Raw genomic sequence first — 26292 nt, forward strand, 5'->3', positions numbered from 1 at the left:
TGTTTGAGCAGCTTCCAGACACACCCCAAATGCTCCTCAGGCTTTGCAGCAGAGTTCTGGAAGAGTGACCAGCCCAGCGGCTTCCATCCAGCCCGGTCCTTGATCCCAGAAGGCCTTACCTGCCTGCCAACCGAGAAAAAGCCGTAAAAAGCCACACAACTCTGCCAACTCACTGACGTGCCTTGGGAGGCACCGAACATGGACTGGCTGCGGCCTTGGATCTGCCCTTTGGGATGGGCACTACGGTCCACCCAGAGAGGGGCCTCCCTTCCTTCTCCACTCAGAGCCAGGACAGCTATAGGAAAAGAGCCGAAGCCTCTGGCTGACAACAGGTGAATTGAAACTTCACTGAGGGAGATGACGAAGCTAAGCGGAGCCTCTTCTTCACATCACAGGGCGAGGCAGTTCTGAAGGGGTCCCTCTAGGAAAGTGCAGAGAGTAATTAATCGAAGAGCTAATGAGAAATGTGTTTTCTTTCTCAGCCTAACCCCACTTCATATTCTTATTAGCCAAGGTTATTACAGTCATAATCAGGCCCGCTTGAAGTTCAGATTGGGTTTCTTTGCTCCAGTGCCACCAATTTAGAAAGCCATTAATAGAAAAGATAAACTTTGATAACAGAAATCAAGAGGCTTTGTGTTTATTTACTAGTCGTAGGACATGGACACTCTTCCTGGCAACCGACTCGCCTCAGCTGTCTCCTAACTGAGACTGACTCTCCTCTGGTCCAAACCCACCTTCCAATCCGGTGACCACGGAAGCACCGCAACGTCCAGGGGCAAAAGGGGCTACCAGTCGGTCCCTTGAGGAGCTGCCTCGGTGCCCTGGGAAGTGAAGGCATCTCTCCCTCTTAATTCGGATTATACTTAGCCAGCCTTGATCCAAAGCTATGAAAAGTTCCCAACATGGTGGCTACGAAGCCTGATGAACTGAGGGGGATGTCCAAGGAGGCAGGCAAGACCAAAATCAAAAGCCCAAGGGAGGAGGGGATGTCCACCAGCGACCAAAAGGATTTCACGATTCAGTTTCATGAATTTCATTCTGGAGAAGCAGGACTTTGCCAACTTCTTGCAGTCCATCTTTCAGTCAAGATGGCTGGAGGTCAAGAGTGGCGGGACACACCTCACTCTGCTTTGTTTGGCTGCAGGGCAACGCTGAGCTTCAGTGAGCCCCATCAGTCTTCACAGGCAAGCATCTCTAACGAGAAACAGACCGACTTAGAAAGTGGGCTTGCCAACCCTCTGGCTTCCAAGCGCGGGTTCTGGTCAGCTCCCCCTGGCCAGCCCAGCTTCATTTCTCCGGATGAGATCTTCACAGGGAGGGGAAGGAACATCCCTCTGCCCCCTTCCTCCGTTTCCCCCCGTCTGCTGGCTCTCAGATCCCCCATTGTCAATGCATCAATGCACCCTGTGCTGGCTTTGAAGCAATTATCCGGCTGTGGCAGAGCCTCGGAGCAGCTCTGTGTGCTGCAGACAGCACCGTCTCAGCACGCGTCTTATCTGTCCGGCGTTAGGCTAATGAGTTTTATTGAATCCCATTCTTCGCGTGTATGAAGGGGCCTCGAGCAAGAAGGATGTCAGCAGAGGCCTGAAGATGCTCACACCCACCCTCTCGCACCTTCCACGGATGTGGCCAGAGGGGCCTCTGCTGCCTGGGGAACAGCAGCAAATACGGGGCTAGAGTGGCCTTAAGGCATCCCTCCCTGAGAGAGGAGGTTCCTTGGCCCCCAGGCAAGAAGGAATTTTTCCCCCAAAGATGCCCAATTGTTCCTAAATGGATTGAGCGCATCTCTACACATGCTCTGCATTTCTCCCTTCTCCAAATGTAGATCATCCATCGCCCTTCCCTGCGACTCGTGTGCACGTACCTCTATCAACTGCAGTGAGCAGCAATATGGGCCACACCATCCACCCGCACCTCAAAAATTCACCCGGGAGGCCTAGAGGGGATTTTCTTCCCAAAAAGAGACGCAGCAGCTTTTCTGGTGCTCCAAGCCCATGTAGGCGCATCCTGGCTTTCTCCACCTGAGCAGGTGGGGGCTCCTTTCCTGCCCATCCACCGCAGGGGGAGGCTGACCCTGGCCACCACTGCTGCAGTAGAGACGAAGAGGGAGAAGCTGTGGGGGGGGGGCAGATTGCTCTGGAGGCCACAGGGCTGTGGTCAGAGGTCTTGGGGTGCTGTTACCATCCACAGTATGATCCCCACACATTTGCAGCAGCCTCTTTCCAGAGAGGCTGTAAGGAGCAGGTGGGTGCCAGAAGGGAAACGGTTCTGACCCTTTAGAAAGTTGTGTTGGGAGCAGAGATGCAGCTGCTGAAGGTGACCTCTTCCCTACTTGCCTTTCCCTGGAAAGTGTTGATTTCCACCCTGGCAGCTTTGTAATTTCATTATTTATCTCCCACTTAGCCTTTGACGGATCAGAGCCTCGGCTGAGGCAAAGAGAGCTGCAGCAGGCATGCAAAGAAGACTGATACATAATTAATTACTCTAAAACAGTTTCATTAGGAGATGTGTTACACGACAGTTTGTCTTCAAAATCTAAGCAAGGTAACCAAAGAAACCAAAGAAAGAGAAGTCAGCCTTGCAGAGCAGCTGGCACGAGAGAAGGGAGCAGGAGACCGGGGAGTGGAGGACACTCTCTGGCCAGCCAGAAGGAAGAGTGTCCGATCATCAGCCTGCCTGCCTGCCTGCCTGCCTGCTCGGAGCTAGAACAGAATTAATGGCAGAGGGAAGAAATGCGAGCCAAACCATTCTATTTCCCAGATGGTACACAGCTAAAAGGTCTTAATGAACCGAAATGGGGATTTATTTAGCTTAACACTTGTTCAGGGTAAATGGTGGAAAGCATGATTGAAGATGAAATCATCACAAAGAATCAACAGGGTTTTTCGGTCTCACGGACTGACAGCGTCAGCAAGGAGGTGGGTAGGGAATCTACGAGGACTGCCCACCAACCTTCCAAAGTGAAGAAGCAAAGTCTCCAGGGCAAAATTGGATGAGAATCTTTATGGAGCAGGACGCGGGATTGACAGACGGAGAACTGAGAACAGAGAGCAGTGGGAGAAAGCACTGGGTGTCCCTCAGGCACCAGTGGCTGGGACTGGCTTGTTTGGAAGCGACTTGGAATTAAGGGGAACTACGAGGCAGTCAAGCTGGTTGGTGACCCCACGGAATGTTGGATGTCTGTAGAGCACACATTCATTCACTCACACACAATTGGGGAGGGGGGGGGCGCTTTGGGATGAGCAAATGCTTGTCAGTCCACACAAAGGTCAAGAAACCCCATCCTTCTTTTCTATTTTTCCAGCATCCCAACTGGGAATGGCCCATTTAGAAAGGAAAGGAGGGCGATGTACCTACCACAACCAGATGAAACATGGCCAGGTCACTAAGGAAGCAACTCTTATGGCAGAAGAAGACTCCGCCTGAAGGGTGTCCAGCTGGAGGACTTGCCTGGGAAGAAAAGGGCCTTCCCTTCTTCTGCTGTTGGAAGCTGCTGGAGGGACAGCCATGGGAGGCCTTTTGGGGCAGCTGGTGATGGACCATTTCTCCATCTCCTAAGCCTTCCTAGATTCCTTGGCTCTGAGCAGGCCAGGAGGGTCTTGTGGAAGGAGCGATACAGAGCCGGGAAAGAGACTGACAGGGGAGAGACAGGCCGGCAAAGGGCAGCCGCTGTTTGGATGCGGCACCTATTCAAGGTGGTGCCAAAAGGCCCTGGAGGGTCGGTTTGCCTTTTGTGTCTCATCTCAAATGTAACTCTGTGGATCTTCCTCCACCCCACCTCTCCCTCCTTTGCCTGCGATGTTTTTAATTCTGAGAAGAGATGGCCAGGAGAAGGAACATCCATTCTGCATTAACAAGGTTATTAGCACTTAATTATCAGAGGGGCCTGTAATTGAAAAGGCAGCACTCCATCAATGCCCCCCTCCCTCCATTCTCTAAGCTCCTTGAGGCCATCTGGGGGCTTTTTTCCCCTTTCCTTTCTTCCCATTATTCACAGGATGCGATACTTATAAATATTAAAGCCTCTTGTTTAAAGGGATTGCAGGGAGCACCCTCCCCTCTGGGCTGGAGGTGCCCCCCCCCACCTAAGAATCTTTCTTAATGAGGGTCTGCTGCGTGTCACCAAAACTCACTGAGGGGGGGCTCTGAAGAGTGCAGGGGGAGAGGGGCTGGCGCTTTGGGCTGGGCTGCTCCCTAACAGCATCGGAAGAGGAAACGGGAGGGGCTACAACATAGAGTAAGTACCAGGTCTAACTAAGCACTTTTGTTCTCTCCGGAGCTTTCCAAGATCCCTTGTGGGAGGAGGGAGTGTAGAGAAAGAGGGAAACGGTGGAAGGAAGGAAAGGGGAGGAGATGGAATTGCTTTCCTAGTGGCCAGCAAAAGGCAGCCATTGGGGTTCAGCATAAACGAGCTTTTTTCCTGCCCGGACGTTTCCCACAGAGAAATCGCTCTCTGGCAGGTGGAGCAAGGAAGGCGATTCGGAAGAGCTGAGCAACGAGAGCTCCCTTTGTAACAATAAAGTCAGCCTTGCAGGAGCAAAAAAGTTTTACAACAAACCGCCCCACGTAAAGCAGAGAGGCCTTCTGCTGCTGGAGGGACGTCCCACCACCCCAGAGGGAGCAAGCAGGGCACTCTTGAGCTGGAGGAACTTCAAAGGTGAACCTGGGCCACGACTGAGGTTTGCTGCCCCCTGATGGCCGTTCCATGAACGGCAGCCCTCTGGGACCACGACTGAGCTGGTCACTAACAGCCGGCTAAGATCTCCTGAGGCCTGTGCCCGACTGGCCCCAGGGGCTTCCTCCTTCCTCTCCGCCCTTCCTAAGCAGCCTTGGCCCACCAGATGAGTAATAGTTACCCAACAGCTCAGAAAAGAGGGAGGTCCCCTGCGCCAAACTCTGAGCTGCCTTTTATACAAGGGGACGGTGGTCGATTTCCCTGGGGCGCTTCAGCTCTTAGCGGAGAGGGCACCCGGTCATCAGGCTCCGATGCCTGGCGCAAAGCAGAGGAGCAGCAACTCCCTCCCGTTATCTTCCCACCCGGGGTGAGAGCCGGTCATGGCCAGGCAGGCGGGGGAACCAGCCCTGGCCCAACTCTGCATCCACCTCCTGCTCCACCTGTCCAGCATGTTTCTGAGGAAGAATGGGGGCTACTGAGCACACCGAAAGCTAAGCCCTTAATCCTAACTAAACACATTACCAAGGAGCTCATCAACAAAAATCTCATTATTATGTGCGAGCCCAGGCTTAATTGCTTGTCCCCGACATGCACGATGTACCACGTAAGCTTATTACCCAGTTTAAGCTTATTATCACCACCATCGTCCAGCTTCCTGTCAAAAATATAAAACAGTCAAACAATGGAATGGGGGGGATGGGGGGAGGAATTAACAGCAGAACAGCCAGGCAAGGGATCTCCCTTTGCAAAAGGACTGACTCTGCAGGATGACACCCCCAGGCCCGGAAGATGAGGAGGTGGCGTGGTCCCTTCTCATTGAGGTGCCACAAGCCCCAGGGCTAACCGTCCCCCTTCCCTCCTCCCACATTTTCCAAGGTTTCAGCTGGGAGGGGCCAAGGACCCCCTTCTGGGGCTTCCCACTTCCACTTCCCACTGCCAGCCCTTCCTTGAATTTCCAGGTAAGTGGGCGCAAGGTGTGCCATCGCCCTTCCTGCCTCGCTGCCTGCCACTTTTTCTCCAGTCCCTAATTAAACTGTGCTAACGAGGCAAGCAGGATGGCAAAGCCGGCTGCACCAGACCCCGCCCACGCTGGCGCTCTGCAGACAAATCGTACCCAAAGGATGTTTACAATAATGCGTAATTCGTCCAATTATTACCCATTTTTCTATCTGCCTCATTTGCCTCGTGATTAGCTTGCTCAGGTTGGCAATGACAGGGCAGGACAAAAGCTAAGCTAAGATTTCCACACCTCCCACTCCGGTGGCTGATCCCGGGGGACCCATGTTCCTGGGCCATTCCCCAAATGGATGCCCTTGCCTCAGCAGCAGCTGGAGACAAGCCCCCACCCAGCAAAGGACCTTTCTCTCCCCTCCTTGCTCTGGAGCCCCCACCACACTCCCAGCAGCCATTGATGGGAGACCGCCCCCCAAATGCATAGCCATGGGGCACAGGGACAATGCCCCCCCCAGTTCAATGGCTCAGCCCCCACCCCTTCCAGGCTCTTCGGAAAAACACTCTGAAACAAGAACGTTGCTGCTCCAGACCCAGCTCACTCCCTGCCTGACAGTGGCAAACTTTGCCCAAAAACAGCTGCCCGCAAAAGGCCCCTCACACAACAACAAGAACAGACCAACTGTAACTTGTCAAATGTTGACTGGGAAGTTCTCTCTAGTCTGTTCATCTACAAACAAAGAAAAGCTGCTTCCATTCCCACAGAAAGGAAGAGGTGCCCTAAACAGACAAATCAACAGAGCCCATTTCTTTCATTTCCTTCTAGAGACACGGAAGTAAGAAGTTTCAAAAACAAACACAGGGGCAGCAGCATTAGGAAAAAAGAAACCTGTTATTTACAAACTGTACACTTAAATTGCAGCAAGTACTGAAAATCTGTGAAGAGCCCCGCAGCTCTGCAGAACCCGCTTTCTCCGTAAACGTCATTTGCGCTTCTCTGCAGCTTGCAGGGATTCCCCAGAACAGCCTCCCGGATTTACGCTGCAGAAGCAGTGAGAATGGAGACGCTGCAAGTTGATTTTCCAAGCAAGCTTTCTGGATTGGCCAAAAAGGAGATGGCAGCCAAATCTCACTATGCCAGCAAGTCCTTTAAGGAGAACTCGTTGAAGAAACGGACCCCCTGCTCCAGGGATGCCATGGAAGTTCCCAAGAGACCGGAAGGGTGAGGATGCTTTACACCAGGAAAGCCCCACAACCAAACTATTCAGTGGGAGCAACGTGTCCAGGGAGACGGAGAGCACGGAGACAAGAGCCATATCTTCTCTGTGCCTCTCCCTCCCCAAAATACCTGGCCATTGGGACAAGAGGTGACGACCAGCTGCAGCATCCTCCGCCTGCCCTGTGAGTTCTGCCTTTCAGCTGCCTTCCTGACATCCCAGGGGTCTCCGTTCCAACAGCTTCAAACACCCTCCGCATCCCGGGGCTTCTATGCAGCTGCGCTGGGCACAGCGACTCTCCTGCAGATTCTAGGTGGTGAACTCTGGTAGGAGGAGGATTAAAAATCTTTGTCCTGGTTTGGGCCGGATGCTCACATGTCCTCCACACTCCACTTGTATGCGAGTTCCTGTGTCGCTTTTTTACTTGCTATTCTGGCAAAGCGCTTCTTCTCAAAACCGTTGGACCTGCAGAAGCAAAAGGTAACAGCTGCCAGACGGGACCTCTGGGTGATGCATAGTTATGGGGGAAACTAGATGGCTTGCATGGCAGCCTCAGTGCCTTCCAGGTACCAAATTAGTACGGGGAGGGGGGGGAATGCAACTCCCATCCAGAGCCCCCCCCCCCCCAAATCTGCATAGAAAACCTGCTGCCTCTTAGGTTCCTGGAGAAAAGATAAAAGGAATACAAGGCTGTATTGTGGAGTCCCTGCTGTTCTGTGAGCTTGGAGATGTGCTTGCAGACATTTTATTACCCAACTAGATAACATCACCAGGGCCGGTGAGTGAAGGATTTGCTCCCTGTTTATGTACAGCAACATACCCAATCAGTGCTTCCAGGGTTAGGATTAAGGTTAGGGCAAGGCTGTACCTTAAGGGGGGGAAAAAAACTGTAGCCATGAGTCAACACTGCAAGCAGAGGCCTGGGCCCTACCTCCTGCCCTTTGGGAGGCAGAACTGAGGGGCCCTCATTCTGTCAGAAAGAGCGACTTACCTGTCTACTCCATCCCAGCGGTAGCCTGGCCAGATGTTAAACCTGTTCAGTGGGGGAGCTGGCCCATTATACTTTGGCTTTTCTGGAAGAAAGGGAAGGAAACAAACAATGGAAGCTCTTTTTCTTTTCCCTTAAAGAAATCAGGCACATTAACAACACAGACCCAAGATACAGAGAAGCATTAGAGATGCTTTACTGATGATATTAGATGCCTGGGCAAAAGGCAGACAACATCACTGTGGCAAGCTAGAAAAATCAACCAGGGAGCAAAAAAAGGTGATTACATTACCAAATGACTTTTTCTGCATCTGCCTCTTTTAGATGTCTACCACCCATTCCCTTGAAAGCGGAATGCAACAAATTGGGGCGATTTCCCACTGTTACACCCAGACCCTCTTCCCTAAACCCTTTCGGTCACTATTTCTACGCTGGCTGCTCCTTTTGATGGTTTCTCCCCCCAGCTGCCAGCCTGAGGCTGCGAGTGCTGACCTTTGGTGCCTTGCCCCTCCTTGGCCGCCTTCTTCTTCCTCATGAAGTCGGCCATGGGGTCTCCTTCTCGCTCCTGCTCCCGCAGCATCTGATCCAAGTCCTGGTCATCGATGTACCTCGCCAGGGGCTTCTGCATTTCCTTCACTGCATCTTCCACGTTTTGCTGCTGCTGCCGGCTCTGTGCCAGGCTGGGAAAGACACGGGTTGCATATCATGAGGCGGTAGGAGACAATGCCACCACTCTCAAAACCAGTGCACAAAATAGCTGTGGGCTGCAGCTTAGCAAGAGAGCACGCCAACATGCAGGAAGCCTCAAGTTCCACTTCAGGCCTTCTGCCAAAAGACAGTTAAGCGGCAGGTCCTTGCAAAAACCTCACTTTGAGATTCCGGGACTTGCTAGCCTGCTGGAAGCCAACACTAGCCCTTTGCCCAGGGCTCCCACACTGAAGCACAGAAACTGCCAGCTCACCCTTTCCCCCACTTGGCATACTGCTCGTCCCGCTCAGACTTCTCTTCTGCTCTTTTGCGCTGCTCCAGCCGCTCCTGTTTCAGGTCCCTCTTACGGCCCATCTCATCCCGGAAAACTGTCTTCGCGTGCCGAGATTCATCTGAAGGGAAATGGATACATCAGAGGATTCAAAAGCAGCCACGCAGGTAAGGATGCTTCCGGGTGGAGGTCTGTTGTCCTCTTTTTCTTCCACTACAGATTCTTGCAGGAACAGCAAAACCATGGCAGGGAAGAGAAGAGGGATAGAAACGAATAGCAACACTTGATCCCCCACAGAATCTCAAGAAAGAAGCCGCAGGGTTTAATAATGCAAACACAATGTGGAAGTCTCTATAATCAGGCCACCTACTGCCCTGAACATCCAACAAACTGGCCACCTGGACCAGATTCTGCCTGGAAAAAGCTGGACAGAAGCCCAGAAGCTTGTGCTATGGATGCGTCATGCAATTTCAGGATCTGTAGAAATTCTCACCCTCCAGATGTTTGCTATTGTTGCTGCTGCCAGCCTTCTTACGTTCCTGCTGCTCCTTTCTCAACAGATCAGCTGATACCAAGCCAGCTTTGCCCCCTGACAGCATCTGAGGAACACACAAGGTGGAATCAGCGTGAGTGGCATGTTCCATAAATCATTCATTCACGGAACAGCCTATTGCCTCCTGGCTGCCTCAGCTGGAGCAAGGCTTTCTCTCCCCAACTGGGCACCGCAGCACATCTCAGGTCCTTGCTGGAAGCCAAAGCCTCACCCTCTGGCTGCTCCCATTGGACTCCATGGCCTGATGACGTGGCAAGATAGTAGAGGGACTCCTGGACTTGTGGCCTTTCTTTTTTGCTTCTGCTCCTCTTCGGGGAGGAGATAAGTCCGAATCTGAAGATTTGTGCCGATTCCTTCTCGGAGGGGAGAGATCAGAAGGAGAATTTGGTCGCCGTGCGCCTGGTCGGCCAGTGGCCCGTGGTGGCGAAAGGTCCGAATCTGAGGTGGCTTGAGCTCGCCTCGTCGGAGAAGAACCAGAACTGGATTCTGAATCATGTCTCTGCCGCTTCCTTGGTGATGCTGCTGTTGGCTGGGGCTTCAGGGTGCCTGGAAAATCCATGAAGAAAAAGAGACATTTTCAGAATGCATCACCAAGGATAGCTGATGGTTGCCAAGATATCACTTAGGAGTTTGGACAACTGACACCTCAAATTACGGGAGGTACTTTAGCACAGGGTTACTCACTTCTGGATGGCAGCCCCTTCTGAGGCAGCAGCAAGTCTCCCTCCGCACGAGATGCTTTCTTGCAAGGCAGCGACAGATCAGCACCAGCCGCCGCCTTATACTTCTGGCTGGCGGAGCGTTCATCTGAGAACAGTTCACACTGGCTTCCACTCGAGCCTTTCACACGATTTGTGCCTCCTGATGAAGGCTCTCTTTTAGGAGACAGATCAGGCTGGGCATGATGGGCCCTCCTAGGCGGGGACTGGTCCAACAAATGCTTTTTTTCATTTGTTCTGGAGGTTTCTGAACTGAGTATAAGGTAACAAAAGCAACAATCTAAGTTTCTAACAAATATACCAACTTTCAATCAGCATTGTATTGCAAGATACAGTTTTATATATTCTTGATCCTTGCCTGGGTACTAAACAAGAATCTTAGGAAAAATTCTCCTGATCCAAGAACTGTCTGGTTTATTCAGCAATCTGGCAGTAGCATATAACATCAAGCAACACAAGTTTTTCTTCCTAAGCCAAAATCCCAACAACCACAAAATTAGAAGTGGAAGGGGCCACTGAGTTCCGAGAACTCAAAACTTGCCCAGTGTAGAGATCCAAATTAAAGTATTATTAATAGCTTTAGACGGTCCAACCTCTGCCTGAATGTTGCTTGACATCCCCTACTAAACACCACCCAAAGAAATCCTGAAAACAACTACAAATAATACAATCAAGTAAATTTAAAATAAATTAAATAAAGCACTGGAAACAGAAAGCTCATTCCCAGTTGGCTTTGGATTTTTGTTTTGGAAACTTCACTAAATCAATGGATTGGATAGTGTGGAAATTCAGCAGTTGTGTCTTTAAAAAAGTGCCACTACCACTTACTCCACCCACAAACTGTCTGAAGTAACTGCTTCTACACGAAATGAAAAGTCTCCAATCAGCAGTAAATGCAATTAATGTGGTAAAGCTTTACCCCAAAATATTGTAAAACTCTCCAAGACAAACAAGTATGTCAATCCTGAGCTACAAATATTCTCCTTGATTAATACAAGCAATAGACATAGCTGGAAAGATTAGGCTGTTAGCTACTCAGCTAAGGTTCCCACATCTCACCTGCTTATTGATGCGGTTGTCGTAGAATGTCCAAATAACTGTGACTCTTCATTCTGATCTTTAAAAAGAAATGTAAAGCCTTCTTAACACACAAGGCATCCCTAACATCCACAATTGTCTCTCTTCATATGACTGTTTCCCAAAATGTAGAAATTACAACTTGTAGAATTCCTAAACAGCAAGCAAAGCCGTGGTGATCTGGAGGGCACCAAATTTGTTTCTGAAGAAAGCTTATTTCCCGAATGAACAGACATTTCATTTTTTTTAATGGTTTTTTCAAAGGAAAATAAAATGTGGAACTTAGACAATATCTTCCCACTTTTAGGTCTTCTAAATACCCCACAGAAGAAAAATCCTATTTTCAACAAACTGCATCTTATCAGAGAAGCAAACAAGACACTGTGTTAAATTCCTCATACAAGACTAGGTATGGCGAATTGATTCTACAAGTGCACAATTTTCTTTCTTCTGATGTAAAAGCACTAAACATTCAGTAGTACTTATCATTCTATTCCACAGCTTTCTTTCCAAACCATTCCGGCTTCCACCTTTTAAAGTCTTTTCAGGCAGCGCAACCCGAACCCTCTTTGCTCAAAGCCTGGATTAGGTAGCAGATGCATGCAGTAAATCCAGCTCAAGTATCTCACGCACAATGAAACCGTTCTCTCAGAGAAGCTCCAAACTGCTAACCTCCTAATAACTTCCATTTGTTACTTGCTCGGAAAGTTTCCATCCATTTAACTTCATCTGGCCGCTCATCAATAAATTCAGCCACCTAGAAACAACAGACAAGACAGAGCGGATTTTTTTTCTGCACGGCTCAAAGTCCTCCTACCAAGCAACCACTTAAACTAATAAAGGAGCCTGGTGGCGCAGCAGACTAAACTACTGTTAAAAGTAGCATTTAGCTGCCAGCTGCATGCAATTACTGCGAGTTCAAATCTCACCAGGCTCAAGGTTGACTCAGCCTTCCATCCTTTCAAGGTAGGTAAAATGAGGACCCGGATTGTGGGGGCAATAAACTGACTTTGTATAAAAAAGAACACCGCTGGGGGGGTCCGAAAGCCCTACTAAGCAGGTATATACAAAAGTATGAAGGCTATTGCTTAATGCATTGTAAGCCGCCCTGAGTCTCCGGAGAAGGGCAGCATATAAATCAAACTAAATAATAATAATAATAATAATAATAATAATAATAATAATAATAATAATAATAATAAAATTGCCCTGAGGATCGGCCCCAGCACAAGGAAGACAAAACCTGGGATGCCGGTGATGGAGCCAGATTGGATCCTGCAACCAGTTAAACCGTTTCCACGGGTCCTGCTTTCTCTGACCGCTTCGGTTTTGCATCTGGCGATGGGCCGCAAGTCAGAGTTATAACCGTCTGCAGGCAACCAGCAAGGAGAGGCCAGGCGAGGCCCCCGCCGCCCCCCCCCCCACTCACCACGGGCAGGTCGCTCTCGTCCCCCTCCTCTTCCTCCTCCTGGCCCTCATCGGCAGGCCTGCTCTTCCAGCTCACGTCGTCGTCGTCCACGATGCGCATCCTGCGGGCGGCGGGAAAAGAGCCCCTTCGGCACCGGCTCGGCATCGCTCCCACACGCGCCACGCCCGGAGGGAGGGAGGGGAAGCCCCGGGACGCCTGGCCTTCCAAGGCCCCTGGCCCGATCCTCCCCGAAGGGCGGCCGTTCCGCAGACGGGGGAATCCCGCCGGGGCTCCCTCCAAGCGGACCCAGCCGCCCCTCCGGGAATGCGGCCAAGCGGCCCAGGCTCCCTCCGGGCTTCTCGCCTCTTCGCGGCGCCCACGAGCCCCACTAAGGGACGCCAAGCAGCGGCTGGCCCAGGCCCAGCAAGACCGAATTCACTCACCGGCCCTCCGCCGCCGCCGCCGCCTTCTTCCGCCGCCGCTTCTTGCCCGCCTCGGCATCGCCGCCCTCCAGGTAGCGCCGCCTCAGGTACTCGGCCTTCGAGAGGCTGGAGGCCGCCGCCATCTTCTCCGGAGACCCGGAAGCGGAAGCGGGGCGGCCATCGAGGCGGAGCTTCAGAGAAAACGGCCCCTCTCTGTGGTCGCCTCCGGAGCACAATGTCTCCCTCTGGCGGCGCCCGTGGCTGCCAGCGCCCCACTCCAGCGCATCCTGGGAGGCGGCTCTTTCGTTTTACTGGGTTAACTTGATTGTTGCGAGTTGCCCAGAATGAAGGACAGGCGTAATTATGACCGCCGCTGCCAGTGAGTTGGCAAGATGCCCCCTGCAACGGATCTCACTCTGCCTCTCAAGGTGCCAGCAGACCCCAAAAAGCAGCTCCGATTGCCCCTCCCCAGGCGCTGCTTTCCTAGCCCCTCTCGGTTCCTCTTTCCCTGCTCTGAAGCTCCTACCACCCTTATGGCCAATGCCAACAGCACCTCGCCTTCTTAAACTGGGAGCAAAAAATAAAGCCAGACCTGCAGCAAAGCCCCAGGAATCTGTAACCCTCCCACTCTGTTGGCCACCGAAGCCTGAGCCGTTTTAGCCATCCAAACACCTGTTGCTTGACTTGAAATTGGATGCAGCCGCTCCTTTCATCTGTGCCACGAACTAGAGTCAGCGTAGGGGTTCACCCACATCCTCCAAGTGGCTCGGGAAAGGCAACTTGGAGGATGATTCGCTATGGGAGCCCCACAAGTGGAGTTATGCTCTGCATCTAGAGGTCTACCCAGCCCTAAGCACCTCGGTTGTGTTTAGAAAACAAGCGAAATCCCCCACTTGTTCCGGGGCCTTGGATTCTGAAGGATTAGAGATGAGCATCAGAGGTGTTTTTCCTTATTGATCTGTCGCTTTCCTCAGTTAATTTTCATTATTCCAGTTTTAACTTTGCTAAGGGCCCAGTCTCTTCAGAAGGGCCAAGCCGAGACACTGCCAACCTCTCATATGGTGGGGCTCCCAGTTGCTACAACCCCTGAATCCATTACTCGCACCAGCAGAATACAGGAGAGTTGTAGGCAATTATCAACATGGCTCTTGGTAGTACAAGGGCAGCTTGCAAACTCTTGAGAGAGAAGGGTCATGTAATTCCCTCCCTTGGGCTGAAGAGGAAAATGGCAAGAAGGCAGAGGTCACCGCTTCTTCACCCAGGAACCCCCAACAGAACCCTTCCGCTTCACTTTAAGACAAGGACACCGACTTCCCTGCTTCAGTTTTAATAGTTGAGTCCAGCCATCCTGCCTTCCATGTGTGAGGCAGAGTCAATCTTGACATGACAACAAGCTGCTGCTTGCCAAAGAAAAGTGAGTCGACAAAAGCTTGAAACCCAACAGTCTATTACTCTCCACATGGTGTCCAGCATGTCATCTTGACTACTGAGGGGAAGAAACATCTGCCTCGTAGCCCTCTGTTTTCATGTCATTCAGGCCCAGCTCCTCGTTCTGTTCAAACCGCCGTTCGTATCGCTCCACACACAACTCCGGGTCTTCTTCAGGAGCATAGAGATTCTGGAAGTGCAAAGACAAGACTATGAGGCAGCAGCCTGCGTGCAATAAATCCCTGGGGTTTGCAGTCTTTTGCCCAAATCCAGTAGGATTCCTTTTAGGAACAGGTCTGGGGTTTATAAAAAGCCAAAATCAAACATGCTAAGAATCATCTACACCATTATTAAAAAATATGCACAACAGGGTAACATAAAGAGTGTCCTTCAGCCTCTTCATGCACCAAGGTCAGCCTTCTCCATACCCAACACTGGCCAAAGTCCGGCTGGCATATCCAAAGGCGGCCAGAACAATGCCACACACAACCCAACAGTTCAACAATGAAGGCCAAACAATTTCACCCGAGAAAGGTAGACTTTAGAGTAGCCTCCTACATCCTGCCCACAGGGACATTCCGTATCAGAGGGTGCCTGGAAGCCCCGAGGCCAGGTATAAACCTATGTTTGCCCTTCACTGAGCCATGACAGGCAACATGAAACAGCTGCATTTTCAAACAAAATACCCAATGCCTCTTTTAAAACCTGATGGACCGTTCCCTCTTCCTTCCATGTTGTTTGCATTGATTTGCCTTACCTGAAGGTAACTGTTTCCTGCAGGATCATCCAGAACAAGGTGTACCTTCATCTGCCCATCTACAATCTGGCAGAAAAAGAAAAGCTCTCCATCTGACCACAGAAAGCATCGCCCGCGAAATGCAAGGCTTGCCATCCCTCCCGCAATGGGCCTGCAGGGGGCTGACGTTGGTAGCACGAGGGGCATGCAAAGGCAGCCTACCTGCTGGAACTTCCTCCCAAAGGCGCACAGTTTTGCTGCTTTGTCGGGGCAAGAGCCGTCCCCCAGGGTGAAAGGATTCTTCTCCACCTGCAGGAGAGACGGCTCAGGTTAGGCCCAAGGCAGAGGCAATGCCCCGCTCTCCCAGGCCACCTGAAGGCATCACCTCTCTGATCAGCAGGCCCAGCCGCCCTGAGACTCCCCCAGAGAGATCCAGCAGCCACTTCTCTGCCTTCTGCCCAGATGGCTCGAGTCAAAAGGCAGGAGCAGCTCACCCAGGGCCGAGGCTTTCACGTCCACCACTATTTCAGCTGATCTCCAGTTCCTTCATTGGAAGAAATGTGGCAATACAGGACAGACCTCCGATAATCGCTCAGATTCACTCACCAGAGCCTGGATGTCCTTCAGCAACCCTTCTAGAGTGGTGAATTTTCCACCCAGAGCTCCCATTCCTAACTCAAACTCCAGCTCTGGAATCTCTATCATGCAAGTTTCTGACTGCAAAAAAAAAGAGAACGTCATTTATTTCCTGGAGAGGCTGGCTGTAGGCCTTTACAAAGAGTGTCAATGTCAGAACTGATGGAAAAGAGCGTCACCTTTAGAACGTCCCTGGTCATGTCTGCAGGGCCCGTCACATGAAGGGTTATCTTGGTACCCAAAGGCTCGATGCCTCCCCCGGATTTCACCTAAGGCAATGGAGAGGAGGGTCTCAAGTGGTAACACGGAGCAGAGCCCTGGATGACCCACCTTCCAGAACGAAAAGACTCACCTCGTTTGTTCTGTGCCCACAGGCATCGCAGTTTGTAGCCATGATGACGACTTCCTTGAAATGGGGAATCTCTGAGGAGAAGCAGTAAAGAAAAACTCCACCATGCAGACTCATCAGCCTCTTGCGCCCCCCCCCCCCACGCGTTGCCTTGGAAGCAGAGGAGGAGCCCAGTCGGCTCCTTCTGCCCTCCAAAAGCCAGTGCCCGCACCAGGGCCATGCATATTTTGGCCGTCCATCACAGGACTGATGCAGACAAGCAGTGTCCCCCACAGGCTCAAAGGATACGCACCAGCTTCATGTTTGTGCTGGCGGGAGCGTTGCATTCAGGACAGTTGGTGTTGAACTGCAGAACCTGGTAGAAGAGAAGCCAGCCTGAGGCACCTCTGCCCGGAGGGCTCCTCTGCTCCTGACTGGACAGGCACCAGTCCAAAGGGGAACTCTGCCACCCAAGTGCCAGCCTCTTCACCACCCACTCACCTCGTTCCTCAGATCCTCTGCAGAGTCAGCTGAATCCTCCTCCAAGCCCTCTTCCTGGGGTGGAACAGAGGGGTCCGTAAGCGTTTGGCATGCAGACCCTCAGGGCTTGCAACAGAGCTCAGAGGCCACAGGAATGGCATGGGGCTGCACCCAGGCAAGACCTTTCCAAGCCCTCCCTGTTACCTCTATTCCAAGCAGAGCTGCTTGCTGGGCAGTCCTCCTGTAATGGGTGACCTCTAGGGCATCGTCCTTCTGCGGGGCATGAGGGTTCTCCACAAAACTGTTTCCCGAAGGATCGTCAAGAATCTGGAGGGGAAAAGAGGTGCCACCAAAATCACTCTTTTGCCGGGATTAACAATGCCTGCAGGTGGAAGCTGCTCTCAGCATCCCAAGGTAACTTACAAATGTGAAAGCCGACTCCACTTCCTTCAGGCCTTTCAACTTAGAGATGAATTCGTCGATTTTTCCTGCCACTTCAGTGTCCATTTTCTATGGCCAAAAAGCAGAAACAACTGACTTGCTTTCCCAGTGGAAGCAGCACACACAGGGCAGCCCCCTTCTAGGCTCCGAGCTGGGACTGTTCCCCCAGAAAGGCAATTCTGCAGTAAGAACCATAAGCCACCAGTCAAAACCACCTGGGCTCGCTTGTTCGTTTTCTGGGCCAGCTGACTGCATTCTCTCCCCACCAAATTAAGACAAAGTCGACCCTGGACCACAAGCAGTTTCACTGTGAAATATTTAAGATGCCACAGAGCCCTTTGTTGTGTGTTCACAGAATCTCCCAGGTGGAGCTGTCAGAATTGCAGAAGGCCATGTGAAAACAGACAGAAGACCATCCTCTCCTGTTTCACTTCCCGAGGGGGCCTTCAAACCCCAATAATTTACTTATGAACAGGATGCTCTAGAACCTTTTGGGCACCAGGGACCGGTTCCATGGTCAGAGGTTTTTCCACGGACTGGAGGGGGCATGGTTTTGTGTGCTGCCTGCATTCCGTGGAGGGGGCTTCGCTTGTTTGCAGGGACCAGTTTCTGGCAGGCCACACACCAGTGCCGGTCCATGGACCAGGGACCCCTATTCTAAAACAGCTATCAGAGGGTTGTTTGCCCAGGTGGCAGGAAGCCTATCTGCAATTAACACAGCCAAATGCCAAGCTAGAAAGTTGCCCCATGTGAGGAAAGCGCTGCCCCTCCTTTTCCCAGATTCCTTTGAGCAGCTTACTCTGCGGTCAGGCTGATCCTGCTCCAGTTCTGCTATTGCTCTGTCAAGGATCCCTTCCAGGGTTGTAAGAACTGATAGGAGGGAAAGCCACGATTACTCCATGCTCCCAGACAATCACAAATTTCTTCCGCCCAAACAAGGAAAATAATTATCCTTACTATGAAAAAAATCACCAAACCAATAATATGGCCTCCTGCCAGATCTTCTCGGGCAAGGCAGCGATCAGAAAGGCGGCTGCAGCTTCTATCCCTCAAAAGATGGCAACACACACACACCAGGCATTCTCACCCTTGTCTAACCCCAAGTCGTCATCCCCCTTGTGCCCTAATTCCAATCGGCCTGGAAAAATAACAGCAGATGACAGGAGCTGAGCCCCGCGGATTAAAGCCGCACTTCCTCAGAGCCCAAAAGGAAGCCAGCTTGGAAAGAAGCCTACGCTCCCCTCCTCAGCCCAAAAGAAAGCTAGCTGGAGGGCCACAGCACCCGGTTACCAAAATCCACCGCAAGCAGCTCCTCCTCTTCCTCCGCAATGGGTCTCCCCCAGGAAAACAGGGAGGCCCGGGGGGGGGCTCCTCTCCCATGACCCTCCCCCTGAGGTCCCAGCAGGGCCTCATACCCACCTCCCTTCTGAGAAAAAGCGGGGATTTCGAAGTCCAGCTCTGGCACTCCAGCGGTGGCAGTGTCCGTCTTCACCACCGCCCTGTTCATGTCCTGCGGGAGGAGAGCATCAGGAGCGGTTACTCTGCCCCAGGAGCCGGGGGGGGAGGCCTGGAGGAAGGGCCCCGACACAAGACGCTCCCCCCGTCAACAGCCCCCCCCATACACAAAGCCCCCGGCGGGGGGGAGGGGAAGAAGCGCCTCCGGAGCTCTCCGTCCTCTCTCTGCGGGAGACCGGCGCTTCCCCTCCTTCGGGGGCGGGGCGGGGCGTGTCCGGAGCGGCCCCCACCTGCCGGCTCTTGACGGCCAGCGCGTAGCGGACCCCGCGCGCCTGGATGCGCCCGGCCGACTGGATCTCGGCGTTGGTCCAGCCGCAGCTGCCGCAGGCGAAGGAGCCGACGATGACCTCCCGGAAGAACGGGATGCTGGTCAGCAGGAGCCGCGTGGCGCCCTGCCGGGAGAGAGAGGCTGAGGCCCGCCCGGGCTCCCCGGCACCGCCGCGCCTCCGGGAGCCCCGCCGCCCCACCAGGCCCCGGGAAGCGCCGCGCCCTCACTTGGCGGAAGCAGGCCATGCACAGCGACTCCAGCTCGGTCGGCAGCTGCTGCTCGTCGTCGGCGCTCAGCGGGTGGAAAAGCCCCCCCGCGACCCCCGGCTCCCGACCCACCGCCGCCATGCCGCCCTCTGCCTCCGCACCGGCTTCCGCTTCCGGCGGAAGGAGAACGCGGGCGCCCCTGTGACGTCACCCTCAGGCGCCCGCCGCCCTGCCCGTGAGCGTCAAGAGGCGGCCCGCGGGCGCCGCTCCCTTCCCCAGGGGGCGTGGGGGGGGAACTCCCGCGCAGGATGCAGAACGGCAGAGCCGGAAGGGCCCTTGGAGGTCTTCTAGTCCAGCCCCCGCTCAAGCAGGAGGCCCGCCTGGACCATCCCTCTTCTTCCAAGGGCCCCCAGGGCCTCTGGGGGGAAGGAAGGCATTGCCACCGGCTGGTTGCCCAGAGCTTCTCACCCGTGGCTTCTGCTCCTGCCCCCGGGGGCTTCGGAGGCGACCCCCCCCTCCTCTGTGGGGCAGCCCTGGGATACTGGAAGACTGCTGCCATGTGCCCCCCCCCCTCTTCATGAAACCCCCAATCCCTGCCACTGTCCTCCTGCGTCTCCTTTGCCCTCCGTGGCTCTTCCCCGCACCCTTTGCAGAGGCTCAGGCTCCTTTTTATGAGATGGCGGCCCTCATAAGTGGATGCACTCTTCCACCTCTGGTCTTCCCAGGGCTTTACAAATGGGCACTTCCCGTGATCCCTGAGGAAAGGCGGGAAGCCAGCGAGGGGCCTGGTGGTCCAGGGGAGGCGCCTGCTGAGCAAGGGCCAGGCAGTGGGAACCCCCCTCCCTTGGGCAGGCCTGCCAGTTTGAGGCCGCTGCCATCCTTGCCACGGGGTTGGGAGAGGGCATGCACAACCTGGGGTGGCCGCAGGACCTTGGCGTTCCTTCCTGAGGGGGGGTCTCTGCCCCAGAGTCACTTGTGGCCTGGTCGCCCCCAGATTGGGCTCCTGCCGTAAGGGTTAGGCCATCGGGCTGTTGTTATTTAGCTCTGCTGCTTTTCTCAGCCTCTGTTTTCTTTTTAAAATGCTTTAAAATGTTTATTAATATTTTACAGATAATGTTTTATTGTGTGCCACCTAGAGTCACTTTTGTGTGGGACGGGCAGCCCTGTCCAGCTGAAGAATAAATAAAATCTGATGGAGAGCCCCTTCCCCCGAGCCCCCCTCCTTGTTTGTTCTCTTGCCCCCCTCCCCCGCCCCGCCCTCAGGATCCCTCCCAAGCGTCCGTCCCATCCCCCCACAAGAGACAGAGCCTGGAGGGTGGCTGAGCAGTTCTTTTATTTCAAGCAACAAAGTCTCAGGGTCTCCTGGAAGAGCCGCTGGGCTCCCCTCTTTCATGCTTCCTCCAGGGCGGGAAGGAGACGCTCCTCAGTCTGCCGGAGGCTGTCCGTGAAGGCCACAAACTTCTCCTTGACTTCCTTCTCCAAGAAGCTCAGGTGATCCTCCACCCCGCTGGCATGGGGCTGCAACCTCTCGCCCAGTTTCTGCATCTTTTCCACCACCAGCTGGTTGAAGCTGTCCCCGTAGGACCCCGCTTGCTGACGGAACTCCTCAATCTGCTGCCCAACGTCCCTCTTCAGGCTGTCCAGGTGGGACACCAGGTCTCCCTGCAGAAGCGTGTCGAGCCGTCCCCGCAACTGCTCAGCTTCTCCCTGGAGCTTGTCCCGGAAGGCCTCTGCGCTCTTTTCCACCTGGAAGGAGAGCTCTTCCAGCTGCCGCCTCAGCTGCTCTGGCGTGGTCTGGGCATAGGGGGACAGGCGCTTGTACAGCTCCTCCACCGCCTGGTCCGCCTTGGCCTTCAGCTCTGCAGGGAAAGGGCCCAGCTGCACCTTGATGTCTGCCACCTGCTGGTTGACGGTCTCCTGAAGCCTCTGGATGTAGGGGGAGAGGGTGGCTGGGTCACCCACGTTTTCCTTCACCTGGGCCTGCAGCTCTTGCAATGAATATGCCAGTTTCTGGGAGATTTGGGTGGCCACGTGGTCTGTCGTGGCTCGCAGCTGCTCAGTGTAGGGTGTCAGCTGGGCTTTCAGGTTCTCGGCAGCCGTGGTCACCTGGTTCTGGACATCCACTGCGAAGGGAGTAATATCCGCCTGCAGCTGCTCCAGCTCTATCTTGAATTTCTCATTTAACTTTTCCACTTCTTCGCTTATCTGGGTGATATACAGGATCAACTTTTTCTGCATTTCCTCGGTGTAGGGATTGATGGTCTGGAGGTGGTCCTGGATCTGGTCCCTGGGAGGAAAGGGGAGGGAAGTCACGGCTGGTCCCTTTTTGCCTGATTATTTCCTACTGGAGCTACACCTGCGCAGGTGAATGCAGGAGAACCTACTGCCTGCTTTGAAAGAGTTTTAAGCCTCGGCTTTCTGGGCAACTCACCTGAACTGGCTGATGTCCAACTGCTGGGCCTGTCTCAGGGTCTCCTTGGCATTGTTGCTCAGCTGAGTGAAGTACTGCCCGATCAAGTCAGTCAGCTGTTGGGGAGAGGGGCTGTCTTGGGCCCCTGCAGGGATGAGGAGAGAAAGGTCAGTCCTGAAGGCCACCTCTCTGGGTCACCCAGGCCTATTCAAGGGACTAGAGACCCTCGTCTGGACTCTTGCGTCCCCCTTTCCAGCCACCTCCATCAAAGGGGCTGCTGCTGGTGGTAGTTTAGTATCCCCAGTGCCCACACCCAAGCCACACTTCTTCTCATCTTCTCTGAAACGCAACACCCCCGACCCCGGGCTCCGTTTACAGATCTGAGCCACGCAGCATCTCTGGGTGTCTTTAACCCAACCTTTCTCTACCTTCTGGAGGCAGCCAATTAGCAGAAACACCCCAGCCAGAGAAAGCCCGAGGAAGGACAGAGGAACTAAGGCTGTTTGCCAATTAAAAGATGGAGATAATGAGATACTGATACCTGTGGTGGCAATCAAGAGTCCGAGGAGGAAAGCGGCTGCCTTCGGAGACATGGTGGGTGGCAGGAAACGGCACACAGAGTCCTGTCAGGAACAGACCTGTGGAGAAGAGGCAGAGGTGAGCCCTCCTCATGGCAGCCCTTTATCCCAGGTCCGTGCTCTGCGTTGGCTCCAGTCCTGCAGCATCACCTCAACAAGGAGTTTGGGCTCCCCCAGGTGGAGGTAAGGAGAGCCAGGAGCTTCCCCCAAGGGGAGAACCAGAGTCAATGCCAGGGGTGCCTCTCAAGCTGGAGTGAGGGGCGGACAAAGGCAACGCCAGCCTCGCCCAGCCCACCTCTTGCCCGACAAAGCACCCAGGGCTGCCCTCTTCCATCAAGAAGCCCAAGCACGCAGCTTGCCTGGCCCCCTCGGCCTCCAGAGGGACCGGAGAGCAGATCCCCATTTGCAGCCAGGGCTCACCTTCTCCAGAGGCTTCTTCTGCTCTGCAGCTCTGCCTTGGCAGCCGCTCTGTATTTATATTCCTGGGGACGGCATCTTCTTGCATCCACGTAGGCTGGTGACACCTCCTTGAGCTCTTGGACTTTAGCAGGAATGTGACGTGGAGGCCTGCATGGCCACAAGATTGCCAGTTATCTGCAGCTCCACAGCAGAATCCTTGCACGGTCCCCAGCCTCTGCCAGCAGGGAGAAGCCAGCACAACCTGGGCAGGTCTAAGGTTGGGAGAGCAGAAGCAAGATTCTTGCAGTGATAATAAATGTAATGATACAATAATGATAAATGAAGTGGTCAGGAATGGGAGCAGCCTAGTAGGGGAGGAGGTTGTCCAAGGGGATTCTCCCCTGAAACCCTTCCAGACCTGGAGGCCTTTCTGCATTGGGGGGGGGGGGGCAGGCCAGGACTAACGTTCTTCAATGGGAAGGATTGGAGCCATTTCCACACACCCCTCTGCCCCCCACTATGAGCTTAGCCACAAAGGTGGTGGGGCTGTCCCGAGCCCCCTGCGGTCCCTGTGGAAAAACACATCAGACACCCAGCCAGCTGAGGGGCCCTGGCCAAGGTCTACTGGGCTGGCTTTGCTTACACTCGACATGGAGCTCAAGAGTCATCCCAGAATGTCATCCTGCCTGCTCTCAAGACTTCCAAGACTACAAAATGCCAAAGCACCCTCCCCACAGCCAAACCCATGGACGTCTGGGGCACAGACCCCTCGCATTCTGGACATAAATTGTTTCAACTTCTACCCTCAAAAAGATGCTATAGGGCACTGCACACCAAGACAACTAGACACAAGGACAGTTTTTTCCCGAATGCCATCACTCTGCTTGACAACTAATTCCCACAACACTGTCAAATAATTTACTAAGACTGTATAACTATTATTATTCTCTCCCTTACTATCTCTTCCCACTTATGACTATAGCCATGTTTCTTGTATCTTTGAATTATATTGTTTTTACTTATTTCCTAGTACGATTTGATAGCTTATTAGTAACCTTGACTATCACTAAATGTTGTATCTTTTTATTCTTGATGAATGTATTTTATTCTCCTAATGTACACTGAGAGCAGTATACTCTCTAAGACACTAAGACAAATTCCTTGTGTCCAATCACACTTGGCCAATAAAGAATCTTGTTCTGTTCTGTTCTGTTCTGTTCTGTTCTGTTCTATTCTAATGCCCCCCCCACCCCTTTGCCCTGTCACCTTCCGTGGGAGAGGAAAAGAGCAGAATCCAGAGAACCACAAATTCATTGGGGGGCTCTGGCCAGCAGGTGCCCGGAGGAGGGGAGAGCCCAGAGGTGGTGGAGGAATTCCAAGGTCCCCTCCCTGCCAAGAGGGGGAGGCCCCAAAGGCTTCCTCCCTCCAGAGGCAGGGAGGTCCAGGGAGGCCTCCGGAGGGAGCAGCCTCCACCCAGAGATGCCAAAGGGACCCTTGCAGGCCCAACGTCTGGGACATTGGATGGCTTTGTGTCTGACGGGAGCCATTTGGGGTCCCGCACACAAATACAAAGTGGGATCCGCATCTTGTGCCAGTTGCGTTGCTTCCCTTTTCAGATTTGGTGCCCTTCGGTTTCATCATATGACTGTTTACACAACACACAGAACTATCATCCAACCGGCCCTGGCACGCTCCACTTGGCTCGTGTGGTTCATGACGTAGTTTGTGGGTTAGAACAGATTAGACGCCATCTTTCAAAGTAGGCTTTTCTCGGGTAGGAATAGCCCAAAAATCAGGGCTGGGCACACTCGGGGTCTGCCCTGCGAAGCTGGTCGGAGTTCTAGGGCAACACGGCTGGAATTTGACCAGAGCCAAAGGGGTGCAAAGCTTAGCCCAGCTTCTAGCAGATGTTTTGGACATCAGCTCTTCCTATCAGCCCCCCCACACACACACACACACCTCTCCTCCCTCCCCCCCCTCACCCCCCCAGCTATTGTGGCAAGGAATTGTGTCTGCAGATCACAAACCTTCTCTCTTTGGCAGAGGGGAGAAGGCCCTTCCCTTCTGGCTTACAAAATACAACACAATCCGAGGAGGAGGAGGAGAATCTAAGTGGGTGGAGGCTTCCTCCAGAGACAATGTCCTTCACGGTGCCTATGCAACCAACGTTAGGGTTAGGGTTGCCCACCCCATTTTCAGTAGGTTAAAAGCTTCGCTCTGCAATCCTGCCAGCCAAATGGCGCTGCTGATGGAACATGGGAGAGCCCTGGGTGGGCAAATAATCACTTGACTCTCCAGGTCCAGGCCGGGATGAAGGCAGAAGAGCCCACGCAGGCACTGAAACGCTTCCAAGACCCTCCCAGATGCCTCCTCCCACCAGTTACCGTCTGGCTTTGCCGAGATGGCGGTCTCTCTTTGCCAGCTTCCAGCCAGGCTCACCATGCCAGGCCCACAACCATGATGCCAACAGCAGTTCCAAAAGCAGGGAGCCTCCCCCACCCACCCACTTGGACCCTCCGTCTCTCAGCCACACTACTCTTCTGCAGTTCGAGTTTTGGCTACCCTGGGGAAGGCAATGGCCAAAGTCTGGCCATGCTGGCACCTGAGCCCAAGAGAATCAGTATCGCATTTGTCTGACAAAGCAGACCAACAGGTCTCTCGCGTGAGTGCTTCTTGAAACAGAGATCGCGTCTAGAGATCGTGTCTAGGGACTGAAGGTGCCACTCTGCTCTTGCCTCTGAGCATGTGCAAGGTGCCTCCCCCCATCCCTTGAATGAAACAGGCAGCACAGAGATTCATGCTGTGTGGATTTGAAGGCTTCTCCTGGGGTAGAAATAAACTAGCTTGTTTAACTGACCCCTGGCTGAGCTGGCTGTCTTATCTGGGGGTCACAGTCCAAGGCGAGGCAGGGCTGTTGTGCAGGATGAAGGGGCCAACAACATCCTGCAGGGTTCAAAGGTGATCCCGTTGGTGCTGAGAAGCCACAGGTTGCCGGAGTGTGCTGGATTGTGTGGGAGCCCCAAAGAGCCTGTGGAAAGAAACAGTCTCCAACACGACCTCGGCCAGGAGCCAGGGCTGCCCTCGCCACGAAAGACCCGAGGCCAGAAAAAGAGGAAAAAGCTGGACCCTCTGGCTTGCTTTGGGAAGCCATCCCAGGCAGAGTCCCTGACTTTGCACTGACCCCCCCCCCTCACTCTGGACCAGGCCCCATGCCCCCCCCCACCCCAAGGTGACAGTCTCCCCAGAGGACTATGCTAGCCGGATGGGTTTGGATTCCTTGTTTTTGTACCCTGATTTCCAAAGTCTCCCCAAAAGAAGAGCTGGCACAGAAACAGGCCAGCTTGGTCCCAGCAAGCACAGTGAATTCCCAGCTACCCAATTTAAGGCCTTTTGGGGGAGGGGCAGATTTACACACACACACACAGGCACACTTCCCAAGAGACTTGGGACCCTCTCCAGGGACTGCCAACTGACTGTGAAGCCCCAAATCAGGAGATGGTAGAAGAGATGGTCGGCTAAGTGGTGTCTAAGTTGTGAGATGCTCCACACTCAGACACCAGAACCTCCCCCGGCATCCCTTGGGAAGGAGACCCCCAGAAAATCAGCAGCAGCCCCGGGAGGAACAGGAAAGAGCTTCGCGGGCGTGGGAAGGGCTCCCTCGGCCAGTGGGTCTGTATTTCTTTCACAGCGGCCGTCATTGGTGTTACATTTCCCTGGCCAGTCCAGCTGGGTTTCCATGCCCAGCAAAGAGGAGAAGGTGGCACGGAGCGAGGCCCGCCATGCCCACCCCGGGGCCAGGCCAGGGCTCTGAGAGGCGCTGCTCGGGGAGGGCCCTGCCGGACCGGCGGCCGAATTTCCCAACCCCAGCAGAGGCG

General features: G+C 53.7%; 3 protein-coding genes across 4 annotated transcripts; all 3 read right to left on the reverse strand.

Moving 5' to 3' along the window:
• Nucleotides 1–6502: 6502 nt before the first annotated feature.
• On the reverse strand, nucleotides 6503–13298 carry BUD13 (BUD13 spliceosome associated protein). The gene is made up of 11 exons (XM_034425223.2): nucleotides 13014–13298; nucleotides 12592–12691; nucleotides 11835–11919; nucleotides 11145–11202; nucleotides 10051–10337; nucleotides 9578–9912; nucleotides 9307–9412; nucleotides 8796–8934; nucleotides 8327–8514; nucleotides 7838–7919; nucleotides 6503–7311 (listed from the first exon to the last, which is right to left on the reverse strand). Exons 1-11 carry the CDS (start codon nucleotides 13133–13135, stop codon nucleotides 7218–7220), a joined length of 1596 nt encoding a protein of 531 aa, XP_034281114.2. The 5' UTR covers nucleotides 13136–13298; the 3' UTR covers nucleotides 6503–7217.
• Nucleotides 13299–14303: 1005 nt separating this feature from the next.
• Nucleotides 14304–19234, reverse strand: ZPR1 (ZPR1 zinc finger). Its single transcript, XM_034425222.2, has 14 exons — nucleotides 19052–19234; nucleotides 18787–18948; nucleotides 18461–18551; nucleotides 17841–17911; nucleotides 17024–17110; nucleotides 16805–16927; nucleotides 16622–16675; nucleotides 16430–16496; nucleotides 16145–16215; nucleotides 15972–16061; nucleotides 15763–15873; nucleotides 15379–15465; nucleotides 15178–15243; nucleotides 14304–14610 (listed from the first exon to the last, which is right to left on the reverse strand). Exons 1-14 carry the CDS (start codon nucleotides 19169–19171, stop codon nucleotides 14476–14478), a joined length of 1335 nt encoding a protein of 444 aa, XP_034281113.1. The 5' UTR covers nucleotides 19172–19234; the 3' UTR covers nucleotides 14304–14475.
• A 1112-nt stretch (nucleotides 19235–20346) lies between these two features.
• On the reverse strand, nucleotides 20347–22689 carry LOC117670220 (uncharacterized). Of its 2 annotated transcripts, XM_034425220.3 has the most exons (4): nucleotides 22439–22689; nucleotides 21982–22078; nucleotides 21462–21585; nucleotides 20347–21317 (listed from the first exon to the last, which is right to left on the reverse strand). In XM_034425220.3, exons 2-4 carry the CDS (start codon nucleotides 22031–22033, stop codon nucleotides 20420–20422), a joined length of 1074 nt encoding a protein of 357 aa, XP_034281111.1. In that variant the 5' UTR covers nucleotides 22034–22078; nucleotides 22439–22689; the 3' UTR covers nucleotides 20347–20419. The 2 variants fall into 2 exon arrangements, with proteins under 2 accessions (XP_034281111.1, XP_034281112.1); XM_034425221.3 differs by lacking the exon at nucleotides 22439–22689 and having other exon boundaries at nucleotides 21982–22102.
• Between the last annotated feature and the right edge of the window lie 3603 nt (nucleotides 22690–26292).

This window comes from Pantherophis guttatus, chromosome 9, assembly GCF_059756535.1.
Source record: "Pantherophis guttatus breed Tessera chromosome 9, ASM5975653v1, whole genome shotgun sequence".
NCBI classification, from domain to species: domain Eukaryota; kingdom Metazoa; phylum Chordata; class Lepidosauria; order Squamata; family Colubridae; genus Pantherophis; species Pantherophis guttatus.

Coding starts and splice junctions, on each gene's coding strand:
- BUD13 (XM_034425223.2), bottom strand. CDS start 13,135: ATGGCGGCGGCCTCCAGCCTCTCGAAGGCCGAGTACCTGAGGCGGCGC. Junction 11,203..11,834: donor CAAATGGAAGTTATTAGGAG/GTTAGCAGTTTG, acceptor TTCTTTTTAAAG/ATCAGAATGAAGAGTCACAG. Junction 8,515..8,795: donor TATGCCAAGTGGGGGAAAGG/GTGAGCTGGCAG, acceptor TGTCTTTCCCAG/CCTGGCACAGAGCCGGCAGC.
- ZPR1 (XM_034425222.2), bottom strand. CDS start 19,171: ATGGCGGCGGTGGGTCGGGAGCCGGGGGTCGCGGGGGGGCTTTTCCAC. Junction 18,552..18,786: donor TGGCCGTCAAGAGCCGGCAG/GTGGGGGCCGCT, acceptor CTCCTCCCGCAG/GACATGAACAGGGCGGTGGT. Junction 16,676..16,804: donor CAGCTCTGCTTGGAATAGAG/GTAACAGGGAGG, acceptor GTTCCACCCCAG/GAAGAGGGCTTGGAGGAGGA.
- LOC117670220 (XM_034425220.3), bottom strand. CDS start 22,033: ATGTCTCCGAAGGCAGCCGCTTTCCTCCTCGGACTCTTGATTGCCACC. Junction 21,586..21,981: donor ACTCTTGATTGCCACCACAG/GTATCAGTATCT, acceptor TCATCCCTGCAG/GGGCCCAAGACAGCCCCTCT. Junction 21,318..21,461: donor TTGGACATCAGCCAGTTCAG/GTGAGTTGCCCA, acceptor CTTTCCTCCCAG/GGACCAGATCCAGGACCACC.